General features: G+C 51.8%; 1 protein-coding gene across 3 annotated transcripts; it reads left to right on the forward strand.

Annotated features, from left to right (window-relative positions):
• Nucleotides 1-819: 819 nt before the first annotated feature.
• Nucleotides 820-17030, forward strand: CEACAM16 (CEA cell adhesion molecule 16, tectorial membrane component). Of its 3 annotated transcripts, none has more exons than XM_023543154.2 (6): nt 820-4671; nt 5634-5978; nt 6280-6555; nt 7592-7870; nt 8547-8667; nt 8841-9988. In XM_023543154.2, the coding sequence occupies exons 1-6, from the start codon at nt 4581-4583 to the stop codon at nt 9082-9084; spliced, it is 1356 nt and encodes a 451-aa protein (XP_023398922.1). In that variant the 5' UTR covers nt 820-4580; the 3' UTR covers nt 9085-9988. The 3 variants fall into 3 exon arrangements, with proteins under 3 accessions (XP_023398922.1, XP_023398924.1, XP_023398923.1); XM_023543156.2 differs by lacking the exon at nt 8841-9988 and adding an exon at nt 10149-10396 and having other exon boundaries at nt 829-4671; XM_023543155.2 differs by lacking the exons at nt 8547-8667; nt 8841-9988 and adding exons at nt 10149-10475; nt 12166-17030 and having other exon boundaries at nt 849-4671.
• The last annotated feature ends 3598 nt before the right edge of the window (nt 17031-20628 follow it).

A 20628-nucleotide genomic window follows, 5' to 3' on the forward strand; every position in this document is an offset into this window, starting at 1 on the left:
TTAGCCCTCATCTCCTGCTCTCTCTCTGACACACAAAACAGTCCTGCCTCAGGGCCTTTGCACTTGCTGTTTCCAGCCTGGAGGACAACTTCCCATTGCTCTGTGTAAACCAGGACCCCCAATCATTCTCCATCGCTTCTGCTTGCTTTATTTCTCTCCTTAGTTATCTCCTCCTCATTATTTGGGATTCCACGTTCACGAATCTGTTTAAAAAAAAAAACAACTCGTGAGGCCTTCACGGGCATTCACAGACATGCGCGTGCACAGAGCTGTGGAAAAGGCCCAGCCGATGTCAAGCTGGCCTGGTTCAGTATTCGCTGATTCAGTGTTCGTGGGCCTGTTTCCCGAAACTGCCACGAATAACATACCAACTCTACATGGGGGGTGAGATGGGGGCCTATTCGTTGTCTCCCCACCAAAAGGCCAGCTCCATGCGGTTCACAGTGCTGTTGGCAGTGCCTAGCATTAGTGCTAGGTGCTCCATAAATCTTTGACAAATGGCGGATGAGCAAGGGCACCCACTAACCCACGATCTGCCTGTCCTGGAGCGGCCCTTCACTGAGCCCTGGCACACCACTGCGCCCTCCCTGCATCTGCTCTGGCGTCCCCCTCAGCAGAGTTCCCCGAGGTCAGTGTTGCAACCGCTCACCCCCACGTCACATAGAGGCCCCCGCTCCTGGTCTTCTGGCTCCAAGCTGACTGCCCTACCCACTGCCCAGCCTTGGAGCATGCTAGGAGCTCAAGAAACAGCGGCTCCAGATCCGACCGGGAGGTGGCGCTGGGGAGGTGGGGATGGAGAGAAGGGGTGGACTGAGAAGGACGGGGACAGCAGGCGGAGGAGGGCGGGGTGATGCTGCGGGGGAGGGGAGAGTCATTGCAGGGTCTGGACAAAAGCCCAGTTCTGCTAGAAGCTTCTGGGAGCCGTGGCCTGGTCACATCCTCAGACCGAGGGCCAGTCACCGGAAACCTGAGACTCTCTGGGGACTCTCTCTGTGTGTCATCCACATCTGGTGTCGGGTTCCACAAACTTTCTGAGCCACCCCGTGCCCGACCCTGTACTGGATGGTGCTGGGAACACAGTGGTGACCAGGATGCCCCAGTCCTGCCCTCCTGAGGCTCACAGTCCAGTGGGGGGACAGACCTATCCCCAGACAGTGCTGAGAGAGTCCAGAGGGCACTACATGACCTAGCTTGGGAGCCTGGGAGGGCTTCCTAGAGGAGGTGGAGCTGTTGGGCAGGCAATGAAATAGAGCCAGGCAGAGGGAAGCGGCAATATGCTGGGTGGATGCAAGTGAGACTATGAAGCTAGTCAAGTGGGCAGGGGGCAGGCCATGCAGGGCCTGTGGGCTGCCGTTAGAAGCTTGGGCTCTCTCCTGAGGGTACTGGGAAGCCATGGCAAGTTCAGAGCAGAGGACGGGGAGAGGCAGGCATGTGTTTTAGACAGACCCTCTGGCCACCCTGTGGAGAGAGGATGGGAGTGAGCAGGACCAGGGCCAGAGACCAGAAAGTGGAGGCACGGGGTAGCCAGGACCTCCAGGGCGGCAGGGCTCCAGGGAGGGAGAGAAAGGTAAGTGCAGATTTTAAGAGGCAGGAGCTATATAGGATGTGGTGCACTGGGGAAGGAGGGGGGCCATCAGGGATGAGGCCCAGGTAGCTCTGTCCTGGTGATAGGGTGGCACCTTGCCCAATTCAAGGACCAGGAGGGACAGGTCTAGGGGAAGATCCTGAGGTCAGTCTGGGACGAGGTGAGTGAGAAGTGCTCAGGGACATCCGGGGGAGGCATCCTGGATGACACTGGGACATGGTCCCAGGGCTCAGGGGAGAGGGCTGGGCCAGTACAGGCAAGGGTGAGGTGAGGTCAAGGGTAGGGGGGGCCAGAGGTCCCAGATCACCTGGCCTCACCTGTTCCCTCCCACCTCATTTTTTCCTCCTCTCCCCCCTCACCTCCTCAGAGCCCTGCCCTTCGAGGGCAAACCAGGACACAGAGTCGGAGAAAACCAGGACAGCTGAGCCACATTAATGGCCCCCTGTCCGGAAGCACCAGGACCAGAAGCCATCAAGATATCAATAATAATAACATACCTGTCACGAGCGCTCTCTCGGCTCCTTCTCCACACGGTCTCTGTCCAATGTCACGTTCTCAACACCCTCCTCCAATTTAAAATCACAATCCCCCCTTTCTGGCTTTATTTTTCCCAATAGCACTGATCTCCATTTGACATGGAAAATGTTTTTGTTTGTTCCACTAATGTCTGCCCCACGGGCAGGAATTTTGTCTGTCTTGTACACAGCTGTATCCTTAGCATTGTTCCCTGCCTCCATGATCCTGGTCAAGTGCTCAGTGAATCCACATTCAATCATTTGTCAAATACTTATTGAGCACGTAAACTGTGTGCCATGCCAGGCACCGGGGTAAGCACTTCACATATGTTTACTTCTCTAACTCTTATAACAGCTCTATGAGGTGGGTACTGTTACTTCTCCATTTTACAGATAAGGAAACTGAGGTCCAGCAAGTTCCATAACTCGCCCAGGATCATAGAGGTAGGGAACAATGGAGCTACATCCAGAGCCTGCACTTTTAATAACAGTAACACCAATCAGACCTCATGTTTGGACCCCAACATGACATGTGGCATCTCCTAACTGCTCTCAATCTCTCAACTGCTCTCAGTGGGTCTATAAAAACCAAAAAACCCATTGAAGTCGATTCCAGTTCATAGCAACCCCATAGGACAGAGTAGGACTTCCCCATAGGGTTCCCAAGGAGCGGCTGGTGGATTCGCACTACAGACCTTTCGGTTTGCAGCTGATCTCCTAACCACTGCTCCACCAGGGCTCCCAATGGGTCTATACCATCCCATTTTGCAGAACGGTAAATGGAGACTCAGCAAAGGGCTGTCCCCAGCCCCATTTCCATAGTGGGTAAATGCAGAGCCAAGGTCGAAACTTGGGTCTTTGTGACCTCAAAGCCTCCACATATACCCATTTGGCAGATGGGGAAAACGAGGCCACAAGAGGGGAAGAGAGAGAATGTAGATTTCTCAGCACTTTGCATGGGACCGACTAAGAAGCAGAGCCTCAAGAAAGCATGCAGCATCCTGGCTTCCTTTTCTGAAAGGAGTTGTCTGGATTCGGAAATGGAGCAAGGTTCAAATCCCCTTGCTCTGCAGGACTCGGGCAAGTCACAGTCTCTGCCTGGTGCTTCAATTTCCCCATCCTCAAAGGGGGGTTCTAACAGCACCCACCTCATAGGGTTGTTTTGACATCCACTGAAGTGACACCTGTATGTCACCTGCAGCATTGAGGCTGAGGACATGGCAGCCACCGTTTACAGGTTTTATTCCTTGGTGACCCCCAGGCTCACCAGTGATGTCAAGGCCTAGGCCAACCATAAAAACTGCCCTAAAATCTTCCCCTGCCCCGCCTCCTCCTGCCCCACCAACCTCGTTCTTCTCCTGGTACCAAATCCGGGCCCTCGGCACAAAGAGGGTTAGGCAGCCGCCCCAGGAGGCATGGCCAGGTCATGCCCCCTGGCCCGTGCCTGCCACACCCGCCCTGGTGCCCGAAAGGGGCCCCAGATCCTCGGTGACTCGATCCCTCCAAATTCAGGTGATCTCCGCCCGCTCCAAATCGCCGAACCCTCCCAGGTCCCCCGCCAGAAGGAGCCAAGCCCCAACCAGAAAGGGTCTCGGAGCACCTGAACACAGACTCGACTCCAGACCCAGGTTTGGGGCAAAAGATGGTGCCGACCGGGTACAACTGGCTTCTCCTCGGTGGTGAGCAAGAAGGCGCCCCCCCCAGCCCCTTGGCCCCCTCTGGCCTCAGGGTGGGGAGGGGACCACCAGCCAGGGAAAGGGAAGGTGTGAGCCCAAATCCCAGCGTGCTGGGGTGGGAGGGCAGCTCTGCTTTACGCAGGCACTGGGTGCCTGTCCAAGAGGCACCAGCGTGGGGCAGGCCAGGGAGGGCCACCCAGAGAGATTTGCGGGGTGGTCTTTGGAGGTTTCTAAGACTGGAATGTGAGTCCGAGCCACAGGGCCACCGTTGTCCCTTCATTTTCTGGTAAACCCTTATTGAGCACCAGTTCTAGAAACCTTGACCAGGGTGAGTTCTAAGCAGCAGCTCCAGCCCAGCCGGAAGATGAGGCTTTGGGCAGTTAGTTGCCTTCCCCTTCTTGGACTCAGTTTCCTTGTCTATGAAATAGGCCTAACTCACAGGGTCCTTCTGAGGTCACTGTAACTAGCATGTATTAGCACTTTTACTGTGTGCCTGGAGCTGTTCTAAGTTTTCTACATGTTAACAACCACCCTATGAGGTAGGCCCCCTTCTATCCTCCCCACTTCACAGATGAGAAAACTGAGGTTTATCCAGAGAGGTAAAGTCACTGGTCGGGGTCACACCACCAGGAAGTGGTAGGGTTGATCACCAGACCCAGAGCCCACACTCCTGGTCACGCTCCATCAGCCTGGAAAGTACCAGAAACCATGACAGGCATGTAAGCGCTTCCTACACGAGAATTGCTACAGCTACTCATTCCAGACAACCACACACTATCCAGACCAAGCAGCCCTGACCAGCTCATGGGGTTCGGGCTTATCTGTGGGGTTGAGAAGAAAAAGGGTGGAGTGCATTCGTCAGAGCTGTACTTTCTGCTCTGTGGAGCCTGGAAAGGTAGGGGGAGAGCACTGGATTGGGAGTCAGGACCCAGGAACAGGCAGTGACCTCTCACATAAAAAAACATAGGACTATAAAATTAGCTGGACTGGGTGAGCCAGCTCTGACCTCACAGGAGTTGGTTTTCTGACTCCCACAGGGTTCCAGCTAAAAGCAAAATTCCCGTCAACTGAGCGCTTGCTATGTGTAAGACGTTAGGCTAGAGCCTGGGCACAGAACATCCCATTCAGTCCCCCTGGGACTGAGACCCTATGCCTGGCTCACACTTATTGAGCCCTGACTGTATGCCAGGCATCCCTCTAAGCTCACATCCTCACAATGACCCCACGAGGTAGGTAGTCTTGCCTTCTCCACCTCACAGCTGAGGAAACAGGCAGAGCGAGATGAAGCCGTTTACTCCAAGCCACGCAGAAAAACTCTAAAAGAAAAGTGGTCAGTTCACTGGCACGGGGGGATGGAAAAGTCTTGGAAATCGTGGTGACGGTTGCACAGCGTTGTGAATACCATTAATGCCACTGAATTGTGCACTTAAAAATGGTTAAGGTGGCAAATCTTACGTTATATATATTTTACCAGGAGCCCTGGTGGCACAACGGTTAAGAGCTCGGCTGCTAACTGAAAGGTTGTCAGTTCGAACCCACTAGCAGCTCTGAGGGAGAAGACTTGGCAATCTGCTCCCATAAAAATTACAGCCAAGAAAACCCTATGGGGCAGTTCTACTCGGTCCTGTAAGGTCGTTATGAGTCGGAATTGACTTGACAGCACACAATGACGACAACATATTTTACCACAATGAAAAAAATTTTTTAAGTGGTTAAGATATTGGGAGTCCACGGACTCCAGGTTCAAATCCTGCCTGAGTCTGGTGCTGGAACAGAGCAAGGACCTTGGGCTGGGACCTCCTCTCTCGGAGCCCCAAGCCTCTTCTGCACCCGATCCTTCTGGCTCCTCTTCCCCAGCGGCCTTCCTGAGTGCCAGGGCAGAGATTTCCATCACCCCTGAGCCTGCCCAGCCGGTCGAGGGGGACAACCTCACGCTGGTCGTGCATGGACTCTCAGGGGAGCTGCTCGCCTACAACTGGTACGCGGGGCCTATGCTCAATGTGGCCTACCTGGTGGCCAGCTACATCGTGAGCACAGGCGATGAGACCCCTGGCCCAGTCCACACGGGGCGAGAGGCTGTGCGCCCCGACGGTAGCCTGAACATCCAGGGCGCCTTGCCTGGGCATTCAGGCACCTACATCCTGCAGACCCTCAACAGGCAGTTTCAGACCGAGGTGGCCTACGGACACGTACAGGTCTATGGTGAGACACCCTCCACACACTCCCCTCCTCCCCAGTCAGACCTGTCCCAATCCCTCCTTAAAAAAAAAAAAAAAAAACAACTCTAAAAAACATTGAAATCATTTTTTAAAAATATCTAAAATAATATTAAAATGCTCACCTCCTCCAGGATGGCTTCTAGGATTAGACCTGCCTCCTATCCCATTCTCTGCAGTGGGTACAGGGGCATCACCAGGATATGGCCATACCCCTTGCCTGGGGAGGGGCAGGCCTCGGAGCAGGTGGTGCCCTGCCCCTCCCCCTCTGTCTCTCGCCCCCGCAGAGATCCTGGCCCAGCCGGTGGTCATGGCCAACAGCACAGCACTGGTGGAGCACCGAGACACCCTGCGCCTGCTATGCAGCAGCCCCAGCCCCGCCCAGGTCCGCTGGTTCTTCAACGGTGGGCCCCTGCCCGTCTCCGTCCGCCTGGGCATGTCCCCCGACGGTCGAGAGCTCACCCGGCGTGGCATCCGCAGGGAGGAGGCTGGGGCCTACCAGTGTGAGGTCTGGAACTCGGTCAGTGTCAGCCGCAGCGAGCCCATCAACCTGACCGTGTACTGTGAGTCCTCCTGGCCCCTCCAGAGATACCTAGGGCCCCAGACCTCACAGATGGGGAAACCGAAGCTAGGAGAGGGGGAAACTGAGGCCAGGAGAGGGGGCCCAAGGGTACCCAGTAGGTCATTGTGTACATTGTGAATGTAATTAATGCCACTGAATTGTGCACTTAAAAATGATTAAGATGGCAAATTTTATGTTTAAGAAGAATCCCTCTTAAAATGCACTTTGGTCCTTCTCGTGAGACCTAATGACCACTCATGACCATCATTCCGTCCTTCTGAAGCAATGCCTGCAGGGAGAGGGCACAGAAAGCCTGAGTCTTAAATGGGGTGGGGTGGTGGGGGAGGGAATGGTGGAAGGGGGGGCATAAAATTGTAACTATAACCAAAATATGGAGTCATTCCCAGGGGCCGCAGATACACAATGTGGAATCGTGGGAAAATAAATCACTGAGGTACGCCAGGGTCGATAACGTAGAAAAACTTAGAATCCTATAACTATGGCATTCTGGATTTCAGAAGCACCGAATTCTACACTCTGAGAATCCTACAGATCCTAGAATCTGAAGATCTTTAGCATTATCTAATTCTAAAATCTCAGCACCACCAAATTCTAGAATCTTAGAAACAGCTTTCTAGAACTTTCTAGAATCCTAGAACCTAGAAGCATCAACTCTTGCAGCCCTATAATTCTAGACTCTTAGTATGGCTTATCAGGAAAAAAAAAATCATTTAGCCTTTTTGTTTGTTTGCTTGTTTGTTTTCGGAGCCATAGATTTCACAAATGCCTCGAAATTTTGTCCAACCCTGACCCCTCTTTTTACAGAAAAGAAAACTGAGGTCCCCTCCCTGCCCCCTAAAGGGGAAGTGAATCTCAAGATCCTAGAGCAAGTTAGAGACCAATGTGGGATTCGAAAAGGCCAGGGCTCTCTCTCCTTCCATTAGGCCCGGTTATTCTGGTGGAGAGAAAGCCCGGGGTGCCCACCACCGCTCCCGCTTCCCTCTTCCGTCCCCTTTCTCTCCCTCCTGCCCCTACAGATGGCCCAGAACGTGTGGCCATCCTTCAGGATTCCACCACCCTTACGGGCTGCACCATCAAAGTGGACTTCAACACGTCCCTCACCCTGTGGTGCGTGTCCCGGTCCTGCCCGGAGCCTGAGTACCTATGGGCTTTCAACGGGCAGGCCCTAAAGAATGGCCAGGACCATCTCAACATCACTAGCATGACAGCCTCCCAGGAGGGCACATACACGTGTATTGTGAAGAACCCCAAGACCCTGCTCTCTGGCTCTGCCTCAGTGGTGGTCAAGCTCTCTGGTAAGTCGCTCTAAGCCTGACCCCGCCCCCTCCCCGTGGAGTCCCCTCGGACTGTGAAGGTTTAGGTCACCATCAGCTCACAGGTGATTGTCAAGTGGAGGTGGGGGCTCACAGCCCATTCACTGGCCAAGTGACAAAGTGGCATTTTAGGTGGACACCTCTTTGTCCAGGTGACAAAAGGAGACAGCTCAAACCTTTTCACTTGGAGACCAAATGGCAAATCCAACTCTCTTCTTTAAGGGGTGACAAAGTGGCAACTGCGTCACATTTCCCACATTGTGGGTGGCAGAATGGGAAAATACTCAGATGCCTCTTCATGTGGGGGGGCCCCTGTTCTAAATTCAGTCACCGGCTGCTTACAATCACCCTGCCACACAGATGGCTGAAGTGCACAGCCCAGCAGATCACCTGGTTACCTGGTCTAGGTGCCGGCACGCAAACGTGCACACGCGCACAACACACACTTGGAAAATCACAGCCTAGCTCCCTGTTAGTGGATGGAAAATCCCAAACAGCAGGGACTCTCTGTCCTAAATCGACCTGGTGACTGGGAGTTATGGGGACACAGCTGGTTTTCAGAGCCATCGGGATCCTCAGGGGACATTTTTCTCATCCCCTGGGGACGGTGGCTTTAAACATTAGGGCCTTATTAATTCCACCTCGGTTCCTTCCCAAGTGGCCACCACCCCCGAGGGACAGTGGGCACAGTCCTCCCTTCCCGCCCTCCTGCTCACAGGCTGGGTCTCATCCAAAGGGTGGATACTCTTTCACCCAAAGCAGACATGGCGTCCCCAGAGGTAAGTGTACCTCCCGCCCCACACCACCCAGAGCCTTGGCAGCTGGTCTTGACAGGAGGCAGGGGGTGGACCAGATGACCACAGGCACTGCCCCCATGCCCTGCCTATACAGGCCAAGATTGGGGGGTGCCGAGGTATGCAGGTATGTGCAAGGGTGGGTACATTGCCCCAAGGGTCTCCTGTGGTAGATGCCGGGGACAAGACAGAGGAAAGGGAGTTACGACCCTCCCCTTACCTGGAGGAGACGCTAACCTGATGGAGGAGACATGCAGAGATGGTCCTAGAACAGGAAAGTACAGTCCCTTATTCAAGGAGCTGCCAGTCGAAGAGAAGAGGCAATGCCTCAGCCTCTGTGGGCTTCCAAGCAGTGATGGAGGAGGCATGACACCCACCCTCAGTGAGATTCCAGCCAGATAGAGGAGTCACAGTCCTCACTTGGGGAGACTTTCCATTCTGATGAGGAGACATGGTCTCGAGGAGAATTCCTAGCCTAATGGGGGAGAAATGACCCCCTTGGGGTTCCCATCTTTGCAGTATTCCCAATCTGATGGGGGAGTACAGGCCCCCAGCTCTCTAGGAATTCCCAGTCTGATGGGATAGATATGCTTTCCCCACCTTCTGGGGTACCCCATTCCGGAGCTAGAGAGATCCACCTCAATAATCTGGAAGTTCCCAATCTGATGGAGAAGACTGGGCCCCCACCTTGTAGGACTTTCTAATCTAATGGAGGAGACGTGGCCTCTCACACTCTTGAGTCTTTCAATCTTATTGTGGAGCTAACAGCCCCCACCTTCTGGGGTCTTTCAGTTTGACAAAAGAGACATAACCTGGGGGACACAGCTCCAACCATCTGATGGAGGAGACACAGCCCACATATCCTAAGAATTTACAATCTAATGGGGGAGACACGGCCCTCATATTCTGGAATTTCCCATCTGATAGGGGAGACATGGCTCCTATATTTTGGGAATTTCCAATCTGATGGAGGAGACATGACCCCACCCTCTGGGGTCTTTCAGTATAATGGGATACCCACTCCCCCCAAAAAAACCCATTGCTATTGAGTGGATTCTGACTCATAACGACCCTGTAGGACAGAGTACAACTGCCCCATAGGATTTCCCAGGTTATAAATCCTCATGGAAGCAGACTGCCACATCTTTCTCCCTCGGAGCAGCTGACGGGTTCGAACTACCAACCTTTTGGTTAGCAGCCAAGTGCTTTAGCCACTGTGCCACCAGGGCTCCTTTAATGGGAGACACAATTCCCTGAAGGCTAGGAATCCCCAGTCTGATGGCAGACACCATTGGGACAGCTACTATGCAAGACACCCGCTTCCTCTGTCTCCTTTCCCAGCACCTGACATAGAGGAGAGCCAGCCAGTCAGGGGAAGGCATAGCTGAGCAGGCCGGGGATGGGAGGGAGACACTGTGCCCCACGCAGGCCCAGGTGACCCAGGCCTGCCCTCCCTGTCTCTCCAGCGGTGGCAGTTGCCACAATGATCGTGCCCGTGCCAACCAAGCCGACGGAGGGCCAGGACGTGACCTTGACTGTGCAGGGCTACCCCAAGGACCTGCTGGTCTATGCCTGGTACCGAGGGCCTGTCTCTGAGCCCAACCGGGTGCTCAGCCAACTGCCGTCGGGGAACTGGATTGCAGGCCCCGCACACACGGGCCGCGAGGTGGGCTTTGCCAACTGCTCGCTGCTGGTGCAGAAGCTGAACCTCACGGACGCCGGCCGCTACACACTCAAGACCATCACCCTTCAGGGCAAGACCGAGACGCTGGAGGTGGAGCTGCAGGTGGCCCGTGAGTGTGCTGGAAGCGGGGGGGGGCTGCTCCTTTTCAGACAGGGGCTCCCCAGAGGGGCCTTTTCCTCCTCCATCAGACTGGAGGACATCAACCAAGGAGGGATATGCCTCCCCCATCAGACTGTAGGAAGGGGCCTTGTCTCTTCTACTAACTGGGAGGCCCCCAAATGTGGCCCTTGCCTCTTCTGTCAAACCGATGACCTAGACTAGGGGTAGATAGACCTCTTCCATCAGACTGAAGACTGCTGAAGGAGGTTCTGTGCCTTCTTTCTCGTATCAAGGTACACCAGGCTGAAGGTTTTAAAAGAGAGGGCAGAGTCTGAGGGTGGGGCACCCTTTTTCCTGCAGACCGGTGGTCCCTAACACATAGGAGACACTGCCTCTTCCACCATATTAAGGAAATGGGCTAATGCTGGGGGGCTACCTCTCCCATTAGACTGGACGTATAGAGTGAGGTGAAGGTGGGGTCATGCCTCCCCCTTCAGACTGGGAGGTCCCAGACAATGGGGATCAAGTCTCCTCTTTTCCATTACAGTGAGAATGAGGACAGTGGCTTTTATCTCTCAAAGTGAAACAGGGACAGTCTCTTCCATCAGGATGGAGGTTCCTAGGTGGTGCGGATTGTGTCTCCTCCATCAGACTGGGAACGCCCATAGTCAGGGACCATGTCTCTTCCATCGGATTGGGAGCTCCCAGACTCAGGGACCATGTCTCCTCCATCAGACTGGGGGCTCCCAGACTCAGGGACCATGTCTCCTCCATCAGACTGGGGGCTCCCAGACTCAGGGACCATGTCTCCTTCATCAGACTAGGGGCTCCCAGAGTCAGGGACCACGTCTCCTCCATCAGACTGGGGGCTCCCAGACTCAGGGACCATGTCTCCTCCATCAGACTGGGAGCTCCCAGACTCAGGGACCATGTCTCCTCCATCAGACTGGGGGCTCCCAGACTCAGGGACCATGTCTCCTCCATCAGACTGGGGGCTCCCAGACTCAGGGACCATGTCTCCTCCATCAGACTGGGGGCTCCCAGACTCAGGGACCATGTCTCCTCCATCAGACTGGGGGCTCCCAGACTCAGGGACCATGTCTTCTCCATCAGACTGGGGGCTCCCAGAGTCAGGGACCATGTCTCCTCCATCAGACTGGGAGCTCCCAGACTCAGGGCCCATGTCTACCCCACCAGACTGAAGTCCAGAAGGCCATGTCCCTAAGGCAGAACCATGCTTCACCCATTAGACTAGAAGCTCCAAAGACCGGTACACCCAGAAGCCATGTCTGAGTCAAGGACCGTGTCTCTCTGCTCAGACCAGAAGCTGCCAGGATCAGGGACCTAATCATGGCCAGACACCCCTACACACCCTCCTTCATCCATTCACTTATCAAACCCTGGTTTTCTGGGTTGATGATAGGGGGAGAATGCTGTTTGATGACAGCAGGCCACCCCTGGCGAAGCCTCGGGATTCCTTTTCACCCCGTCTCTCTTCTCACAGTCAACCTCCCTCCCTCGCACGAGGACCAACGCCACACTCCTGAACCTGAACCTGGCACAGGCTGAGCGTGGGGCGGGTGGGGCTGTCGGGAGGACCGGGAGGTCGGCAGAAGAGCAGGAGGGGTGGAGGCACTGGGGACCTGGTCCTCCACCTCCCTGCCACCTCCTTTGCGCCCTTTTCCCTCCTTCCCCCACAGTCCTGGAGTAGTGGTGTTGCCGTGGAGATCTCCGGAGAGAAGAGCTCCTCATGCCATCCTCCCCATCTCCTCCCTGCTCCAGCGAGGATGCCAGGCCATGGTCCCGCTGTTCTCCAGCTTCCACCCTAGAGTTAGAGCCCACAGGGCCTACTCCTCCCCTGAGCTGTCGGAGAGCCACCGAGGCCATAAACATTCTGGTTAATGCATCCGTGTGTCAGCCTTTCCTTCCACCACCTCCACCCCCACCATTTCCTGGGAGCCACACTTCTCCCACCTGAGATGTATTCTCATTCAGGGTGTATACACTTGGGTGCCCAAATCACAGTACTCCAAGACCCCACTGCTTGGCATCAGGACCTCGGGCTCTTCCCATGCCTGAGGGTCCTCTTTCCCTGGGACCAAAGGCTGCTCCTCTCTGGGACAGCAAATGGAGCTGGGTTCTGTGGGATACAGCCCTCTACACTGCACCTCACTCCTTCACCCGGGCTGCTTGTGCACAGAGAGTGAAGAAATTTCTCAGTTTCAGCACCTTCTAGCCCTCACCCTTTGAGTCAAAGATGCCCTTTCATGTCCTGCACAACCCTAAAAATACCTTCCTTTTCCTATAGCCACGAAAAAGACCCTATGAATAAACAAATGCAAATGGTACATGGGCAGGGATGAAGAGTGGAGAGCTGCGGGGTAGAAACCAGAGACAGTCTGTCTTCTAACTCCTGTCAGCAGCAGGATCTGAGCCTCAGGTCCCACCCAGACAAGATGCCCCACTAGAGAGGGGTACTTGGTGTTGGTGAGAAGTGGTGATGCCAGAACCCAGGCTTGGGGTAAGGGGTGATGGGCAAGGATGGAAAGGCTTAGTAGAGAGATTTTTCAGAAACTTTCAGGACAGTCTTTCTGGGGATGGCCATGTTGATAAACCTGAGGTGTCATAGACGGCTGGAGCCAAAAATCACAAAGTTAAGTTGGGATGGTGGGTGGTAAGTCAGTCATCCCTGAAAGACCCCCAGAATGAGGGTTACAAAATCTAGATTATGATCCTACACTTGCCATAGATTCACTAGAGCCTCAGTTTGCCCATCAGAAAAAAAAGTGTGTACTTGAGGTAGATTAGAGTTTTCAAATCATTTTATTAGCCTCAGAGCCCTTTGTTTAAATGCAAATTTACATGGAAGAAAAATATATTGTTTAAAATAGTAATGAAACAAAAGTAGACATCAGGTCAAAAGATATAGCTCTCTTTCCCCAAAAAATGTCTATATTCCTGAAAAAAGTTTTTAAATCTAAATAATACTTGGATTGCAGAGGCAATCAAAATGTAAAGTACCAACCAGAATGGAATGACAGTGAGAATACTATACACCAAACATTGTGGGATATGGCCAAAGGTGTACTCAGAGGGAAAATGATAGCTTTAAATGCTTAGGTGCATTTAGAGTACTAAAAAACAAACAAAAAAACGTAAACAAGACAAGCTTTTTGCTCAAGAAACTAAAAAAACTTCACAAAATAAACCCAAGAGAAAAAGAAGGTATTAAGAGAGGTAAATGTAGAAATGAATGAAATACAAAACAAAACGTAGCTGGTCAATAAAACCTAAAGCTGGTTCTTTGAAAATGCCAATGAAATAGACAACCTTTTTTGCAAGTGTGATCGAGAAAAAACAGAAACAAATAAACAACACAAATAACAAAGAGACAGAGGAGACTAAAAATAAGATAAAAGAAACTGGTCTGGTTGAAATAGAAGGTCTGTCATGTGTTGTTGTTGATAGGTGCCATCGAGTCGATTCCAACTCATAGTGACCCCATGTGACAGAGTTGAACTAACCCATAGGATTTTCTAGGCTGCAGTTTTTACCAGAGTAGATCATCAGGTCTTTCTCTTCGGAGTTGCTGGGTGGGTTTGAACCATCAACCTTTTGGTTAGAAACCAAGTGCTTAACTGATGCACCACCAGGGCCTCAATAAATATATATTGAAGGAAGAAGGTGTGGCAGACTCTGTGGATTGCTTCCCAGGAGCCACTCCCCTCTCTTTCTTCCATGATGGCAGGTACTGCCTCCCACAACAGAAGCTGAAAGTGTCAGGTATTCACTTTCCCAGCCTGCCTTGCAGCTACAGATAGTCATGTGACCTATACTGGCCAATGAAGGAGACAGAGAGGCTAAAGTCCATCCAGTGACTCCACCCACCTTGAGAGGACCCTAACAGAGCTGTCCTACAGAGTTTGAATCAGTGATCTCTGATGTGGGATCTCTAGGCAATGGCACAGAGAAGGGAAGCCCAAAGTGACACAACTAGGAGCTAAGATGGATTTCAGCCCATACTCAACCTCAACATCATCCAGCCCTGAAAATCCTTTCCCTGGAATCTCAGGTGGCACAAACAGTTAAGCGCTCAGCTAGTAACCAAAAGATTGGCAATTTGAGTCCAGCAGAGGTGCCTCCGAGGAAAGACCTGGCAATCTAATTCCAAAAACAAAATATCGGCCATTGAAAACTCTGTGGAGCACAGTTCTACTCCGACACACATGGGGTCACCATGAATCAGGATCAACTCGAGGACAACTGTTTTTTTTTTTTTTATCCTTCCACCACCCAAGTTCACTTAAGGTCAGTGACATATACAGGGCTAGAGTCTATGTATATCAGTTAAAAATTCTCTTCAGTGGCTAGTAAGAAAGACTAAAAATAACATGGCGTAAACAACAAAGAGACAGAGGAGACTAACATGTAAGATAACAGAGAAACTGGTATATGTAAGAGTAACTTACATGGATGGCTCTCACGTAAAAAGCACACAGAAGCAGACTATTCAGTGCTGAAATTGTGGCTCCGCAGTGTCATCAGGGACCCAGCTCTTTCTTTCTGCTCCATCATTCTTAGCTTAGGCCTTGATTCCATTCTGTCCATGACCTCATGGCCCAAGATGGCTGCTGGAGCTGCAGCTGCCACAACCACATTCCAGGTAGAAGGCAGAAAGAAGGGGAAAAAGGGCAAAAACAGTCCCAAGCCAGTTTGTGGACTATGCCCCTTTTAAGGAACCTTCCCCAAAGTCCCACCCAGCGACTTCCACTTACATCTGACGGGCCAGCGCTTAGTCAAGTTGCCACGGTAGCTGCAAGGTAGCTGCAAGGGAGGCTGGGAAGTACAGTCTTTTCTCTGGATATATCACTGCCAACCAAACCAAACCTGTTGCCATCCAGTCGATTCCGACTTATCACTGTGACCCTATAGGACAGATTGGAAACCCTTGTGGCGCAGTGGTGAAGAAGTGCTATGGCTGCTAACCAAAAGGTCAGCAGTTCAAATCTACCAGGCACTCCTTGGAAACTCTATGGGGTAGTTCTAATCTGTCCTATAGAGTTGCTATGAGTCTGAATCGATTCGACGGCAACAGGTTTGGTTTTTTGGTTTTATAGGACAGGGTAGAACTGCCCCATAGGGTTTCCAGGGAGTGGCTTAGAGATTTGAACTGCCGACCTTTTCAGTTAGCACTGCTTCACCGCTGCGCCACCAGGGCTCCATATAGCTGCCAGGGTCCTGATATTAAGGAAGGCAGGGGAAATGGACCCAAAGTGGGCAGCTGACAGAACTTGGGACTCCTACCTTCCCAGCTGCACAAAATGGCTTTTCTCACATAAACCCAAGGGGTTAAGAGTTGCAGTCGCAAAATATATATATCAAACCCCCTGGCCATGGAACCAATTCCAACTCACAGCAACTGCATGTGTTACAGAGTAGAACTGACTCCGTAGGGTTTTCTTACAGAATCTTGCAGAAGGGGAGTAGGGGAGAGAAGATCAGCAGGTTTTTCTCCTACGGAGCTGCTAGGTGGATTCAAACCGCTAACCTTTCTGTTAGCTGCAGAGCACAAACCAGTTGCACCACCCAGACACCTTGTCACAGCCACAGTAGCAGGGATGTGGGATCACAGCTGGGGTTGTCTCGGTCCTTGCAGTGCAGAATGAGGCCAGTAGGAGGGAGGGGAGAAGGGAAGGGGAGGCAGATCAGGTTTCTAGGTCGAACCAGATCCATATCCTTGGGGTGTGGGAGGCTCAGATGTCCCTGGACCAAGTCTCCAATCCCTCTGGGCATCTCTGGGCACCTCTACTGAATCCTCCCAGGTAGCCCAATCCTCTTCTTTAACACTCCAGGAAAGAACAACAATCACCACAAGATAATAATAGCTCCTACATCTCAAGGATTGAAAAAAGAAAACCCAACCCAAATCTGTTGCCGTCCAGTCGATTCCGACTCATGGCAACCCTATGTGTTACAGAGTAGAGCTACATTTACTCCATAGGGTTTTCTTGGCTGTAATTTTTACAGAAGCAGATTGCCAGGCCTTTCTTCCATGGCATCACTGGGAGGGTTCAAACTGCCAACCTTTAGGTTAGTAGATGGATGCAAACCATTTGTGCCACCCAGGACCTTCCATAAGATTACAGCCATTGAAAACCCTACGGAGCACAGTTCTCTGAAACACATGGGGTCGCTATGAGTCAAAATCGACTCAGCGGCACCTAACAACAACAAATTGTTATGGAAGCAGATCACCAAGCCTTTCTTCCGAGGCACAGTGGGTGGCTTTGAACCACCAACCTTTAGGTTAGTATTCCAGCACAAACCATTTGCACCACCCAGGGACTTTATCTTGAGGATCCTTTTGTCCTTTTGCATGCATGATCTCACTGAATTCCTACAACAACCCTTATGGGGTAGTTACTGCCATTTCCCTCCTCAGGTGAGGAAACTGAGGCACAGAGAGATGAAAACCTTGCTCCAGACTCCCCTGTGCCCACGGCTGCTAGGTGGAGGCACTGGTTGGTGAGTCCTCTCCAGTAGTCAGGGCAGTCAAGGGCACAGACTCTGAGCCCAGGTGGAGCTGAGTTCAAGTCCCAGCTTGACCACTCTTAGCTGTGGGGCCTTGGGCCAGTTGCTTAACTCTCTGTGCCTCAGTTTCCTCATCTGTAAAATGGAGATGATAATAGTACCTTCATCCTAGGGTTGTTACCAAAAAACAGCTGGCAGGGTGCCCTAAGGAACCTTTTGGCAACAGGCAGGTGAAAAAGACAAAGATTACAATGTTGCTGAAATGCCTTCTCCCTGGGGGATTTAATTCACCCAACTGCAGGGGTTTGCCTTACTTTATGTAACACACAAGGTTCTTGAAAATTATTATAATTGTAAACAGGGGCAGATTATCCAATAAACAAGGTAAGCACGGGCTTACTTGTGCTTACTTACTAATCTGTAGTGAACAATTTCATGAGGATTTCACCATGCTGCTTACTGAGTCAGCCACCCCTGCCCAAAACCAAAACCAAATCCATCGTTGACGAGTCGATTCCGGCTCCTAGTGACCCTGTAGGGGTAGAATTGCCCCATAGGGTTTCCAAGCAGCAGCTGGTGGATTCGAACTAACAACCTTTTGGTTAGCAGTGGAGCTCTTAATAATTAGCCACCAGGGCTCCATCCGTCCCTGTCAGGGATTGTAACTTTGAAAAGAGGCTTTGATTCTGTAGGAAGGTGCTGTGGAGTCAGGAGAGAGACAGATGCTAGCCAAATCTAGCAGCAGAATATTTGACGTGTTGGAAAAAAATGAAATTGTTCACTGCACATTAGTAAATAAACACAAGTAAGCCTGTGCATACCTTGCTTATTGAGTAATCCACCCCTGATTATAAATGACTTTCAAGAAAAAAATGATGAATGATTCTGAGCTTTTGGTATCACTGTGACTCATCACAGGGTCCAAGGGCAAGTGCTCTCAGCTGGGATTCTCTGACTTCCTCCTCACGGCTTTCTTTTGAAATGGGACCACGTTTACCAAGTCTCCTCACTGTTAAACACAGATCCCAGGGCCCGGCCTTGGCTGGGGTATCCACATCTCCAGGCAAGAGGCCTGGAAGCTGAATTTTAAGCAAAGTGCCCAGGTGATTCTTGTCAGCTGGGGAGTTAGGGGACCCAGATGCAGGGACTGTTTGACAAGAAAGGAAACTGAGGCACAAAGAAAGGAGGTGACTTACCCAAAGTTACTCAGCCAGGAAGGGGCAGGGCCAGTATTTGGCCCAGAGATGGCAGGAACCCACCCAGGATCACACAGCAGTTCCAGGGCTGGAGGCAGAGTCTGGGGCCCTCCCCACCTCTGCTACAAAGCCTGGTAGTGCTTGGGGCCCTCAGAGTCCGTAGGGTAGGGAGGCAGGTGGGCCTCCAGGGCCCAGGGCGGCCTCTGCCCCTCTCTGCCCCCACCCCTCTCCTCTCCCTTTAGATGCTTTTCTCCAGTAACTGCGGTGGGGAGGGCAAGGGGTGGGGGCGGGATGGCCTTGAGGCCAGAACACACAATAGCCCAGTCACTCCCTGGAGCCCTGCCAGGGGGAGGCAGGAAACCTGCCCTGTTTTTCTCCCCTGGGCTGCAGTGTTGATTTAGGATGGAGAAAGGGGAGGAAGGAGAAGGAGGAGGAGGAGGGATAAAGGGCAGAGGAAGGAGAGGAAACGAAAGGAAGAGGAGGAGGGAGGAGGGGGTGCCTTGCCTAGGGTATCAGACTTTGGGAATGAAGTAGGGGGTCTGGTGAGCTCCAGCCTATCCTGACTACAGTGTAAAGTCCAGAGAGGGCATCTCAGCTTCCTGGGGTCACACAGTACCAGCTCCCTGATTCCTTCAGGGCAAACTGAGGCCCCCAGAGATGAGATCACATATCTGCCTCCACTGGCCCTTTAGGACTCAAGATAAAAGCCACAGTCCTGACTACAGGCTAAGTCCCTGGGTGGTACCAACAGTTAAAGTGCATGGCAACTAACTGGAAGGCTGGAGGTTGGAATCCATACAGAGGTGCCTCAGAAGACTGGCCTGGCAATCTGCTTCCAAAAAGTCACAGCTTTGAAAACCCTGTGGAGCAGTTCTACCCTGCACACATGGGGTCACTGTGAATCAGGATCCACTCGACAGCAACTGGTGGGGTTTTTTGGTTACTATAACCTGAAAACCCTGGTGGGGTAGTGGTTAAGTGCTATGGCTACTAACCAAAAGGTCAGTTGTTTGAATCTACCAGGCACTCCTTGGAAACTATGGGGCAGTTCTACTTTGTCCTATAGGGTCCCTATGAGTTGGGATCGACTCAACATCAACGGTTTTTGTTTTGGTTTTTTTTACAGCCTGCCCACCCCTCTACCCTTTTGATCTCCTCTCACTCCCTCCAAGAAACCCTGGTGGCGCAGTGATTAAGCACTCAGATGATAACCAAAAGGTAGGCAGTTCGAACCCACCAGCGGCTCCACAGGAGAAAGATGTGGCAGTCTGCTTCTGTAAAGATTACAGCATGGGAAACCCTATGGGGCAGTTCTACTCTAACCCACTCCACGGCTGTGAGTTTTTTCACCCCCTCCGCTCCACCACACTGGCCTTTTGGCTACTGTTTAAACATACCAAGCAAACTCTTCCTCAGGGCCTTGCACTGGTTGTTCCCTCTTCCTGGAATGCTCTTTCCCCAGACACTTACCTCACACCATTCAGGTCTCTGCTCCGATGTCACCTTTTCTGCAGGGCCTCCTGAACACCTGATCTTACGTGGATTTCTCCTTCAGAATGTTTATCCCACATACACACACACACACACACAAACACACAGGTCTGACTTGATGCTATGCATTTATCTCTTCATTTGTTCTTTATCTTTATTCACCAGAACATGAACCGCGTGTGGACAGGAATTTTCTCTCTCATCTTTCACTGTGGTGTGTCTATCACTTAGAACGGTGCTTGGCACACAGTCCAAATCAAAAACCCGCTGCCATCAAGTCGATTCCAACTCATATCGACCCAACAGGACAGAGTAGAACTGCCGCATACGGTTCCCAAGGCTGCGATCTTGACAGAAGCAGACTGCCACATCTTTCTCCCACAGAAGCAGCTGGTAGGTTTGAACCACCGACCTTTCGATTGGCAGCCCAGTGCTTAACCACTGTGCCATCAGTTCTCCTTTGGCACACAGTAGGTACTCAATAAATAGTAGTAGTAGTAGTAGTAGTAGTAGTAGTAGTAGTAACAAACCTGTCTTGGAAGAAATACAGCCAGAATGCTCCTTAGAAACAAGGATCGCGAGACTTCATCTCACATACTTTGGACATGTTATCAGGAGGGACCAATTCCTGGAGAAGAACATCATGCTTGGTAAAGTAGAGAGTCAGTGAAAGAGAGGAAGACCCTCAAACGTGGATTTACACGGTGGCTGCAACAATGGGTTCAAACATAGCAACGATTGTGAGGATGGTGCAGGAACAGACAGTGTTTCATTCTGTTGGACATAAAGTTGCTATGAGTCGGAACCGACCTGACAGCACCCTAATAGTAGTCGCAGCAAAAGTAGTGATAATGATAAGGAGACTTGCCTTACAAAATAGAGCTATTGTATTAGTTACTTACTGCTGTGTAACAAATTATCCCATAATTTAGCAATCCTATTATC

Source organism: Loxodonta africana, chromosome 11, assembly GCF_030014295.1.
Source record: "Loxodonta africana isolate mLoxAfr1 chromosome 11, mLoxAfr1.hap2, whole genome shotgun sequence".
Classification (NCBI taxonomy): Eukaryota; Metazoa; Chordata; class Mammalia; order Proboscidea; family Elephantidae; genus Loxodonta; species Loxodonta africana.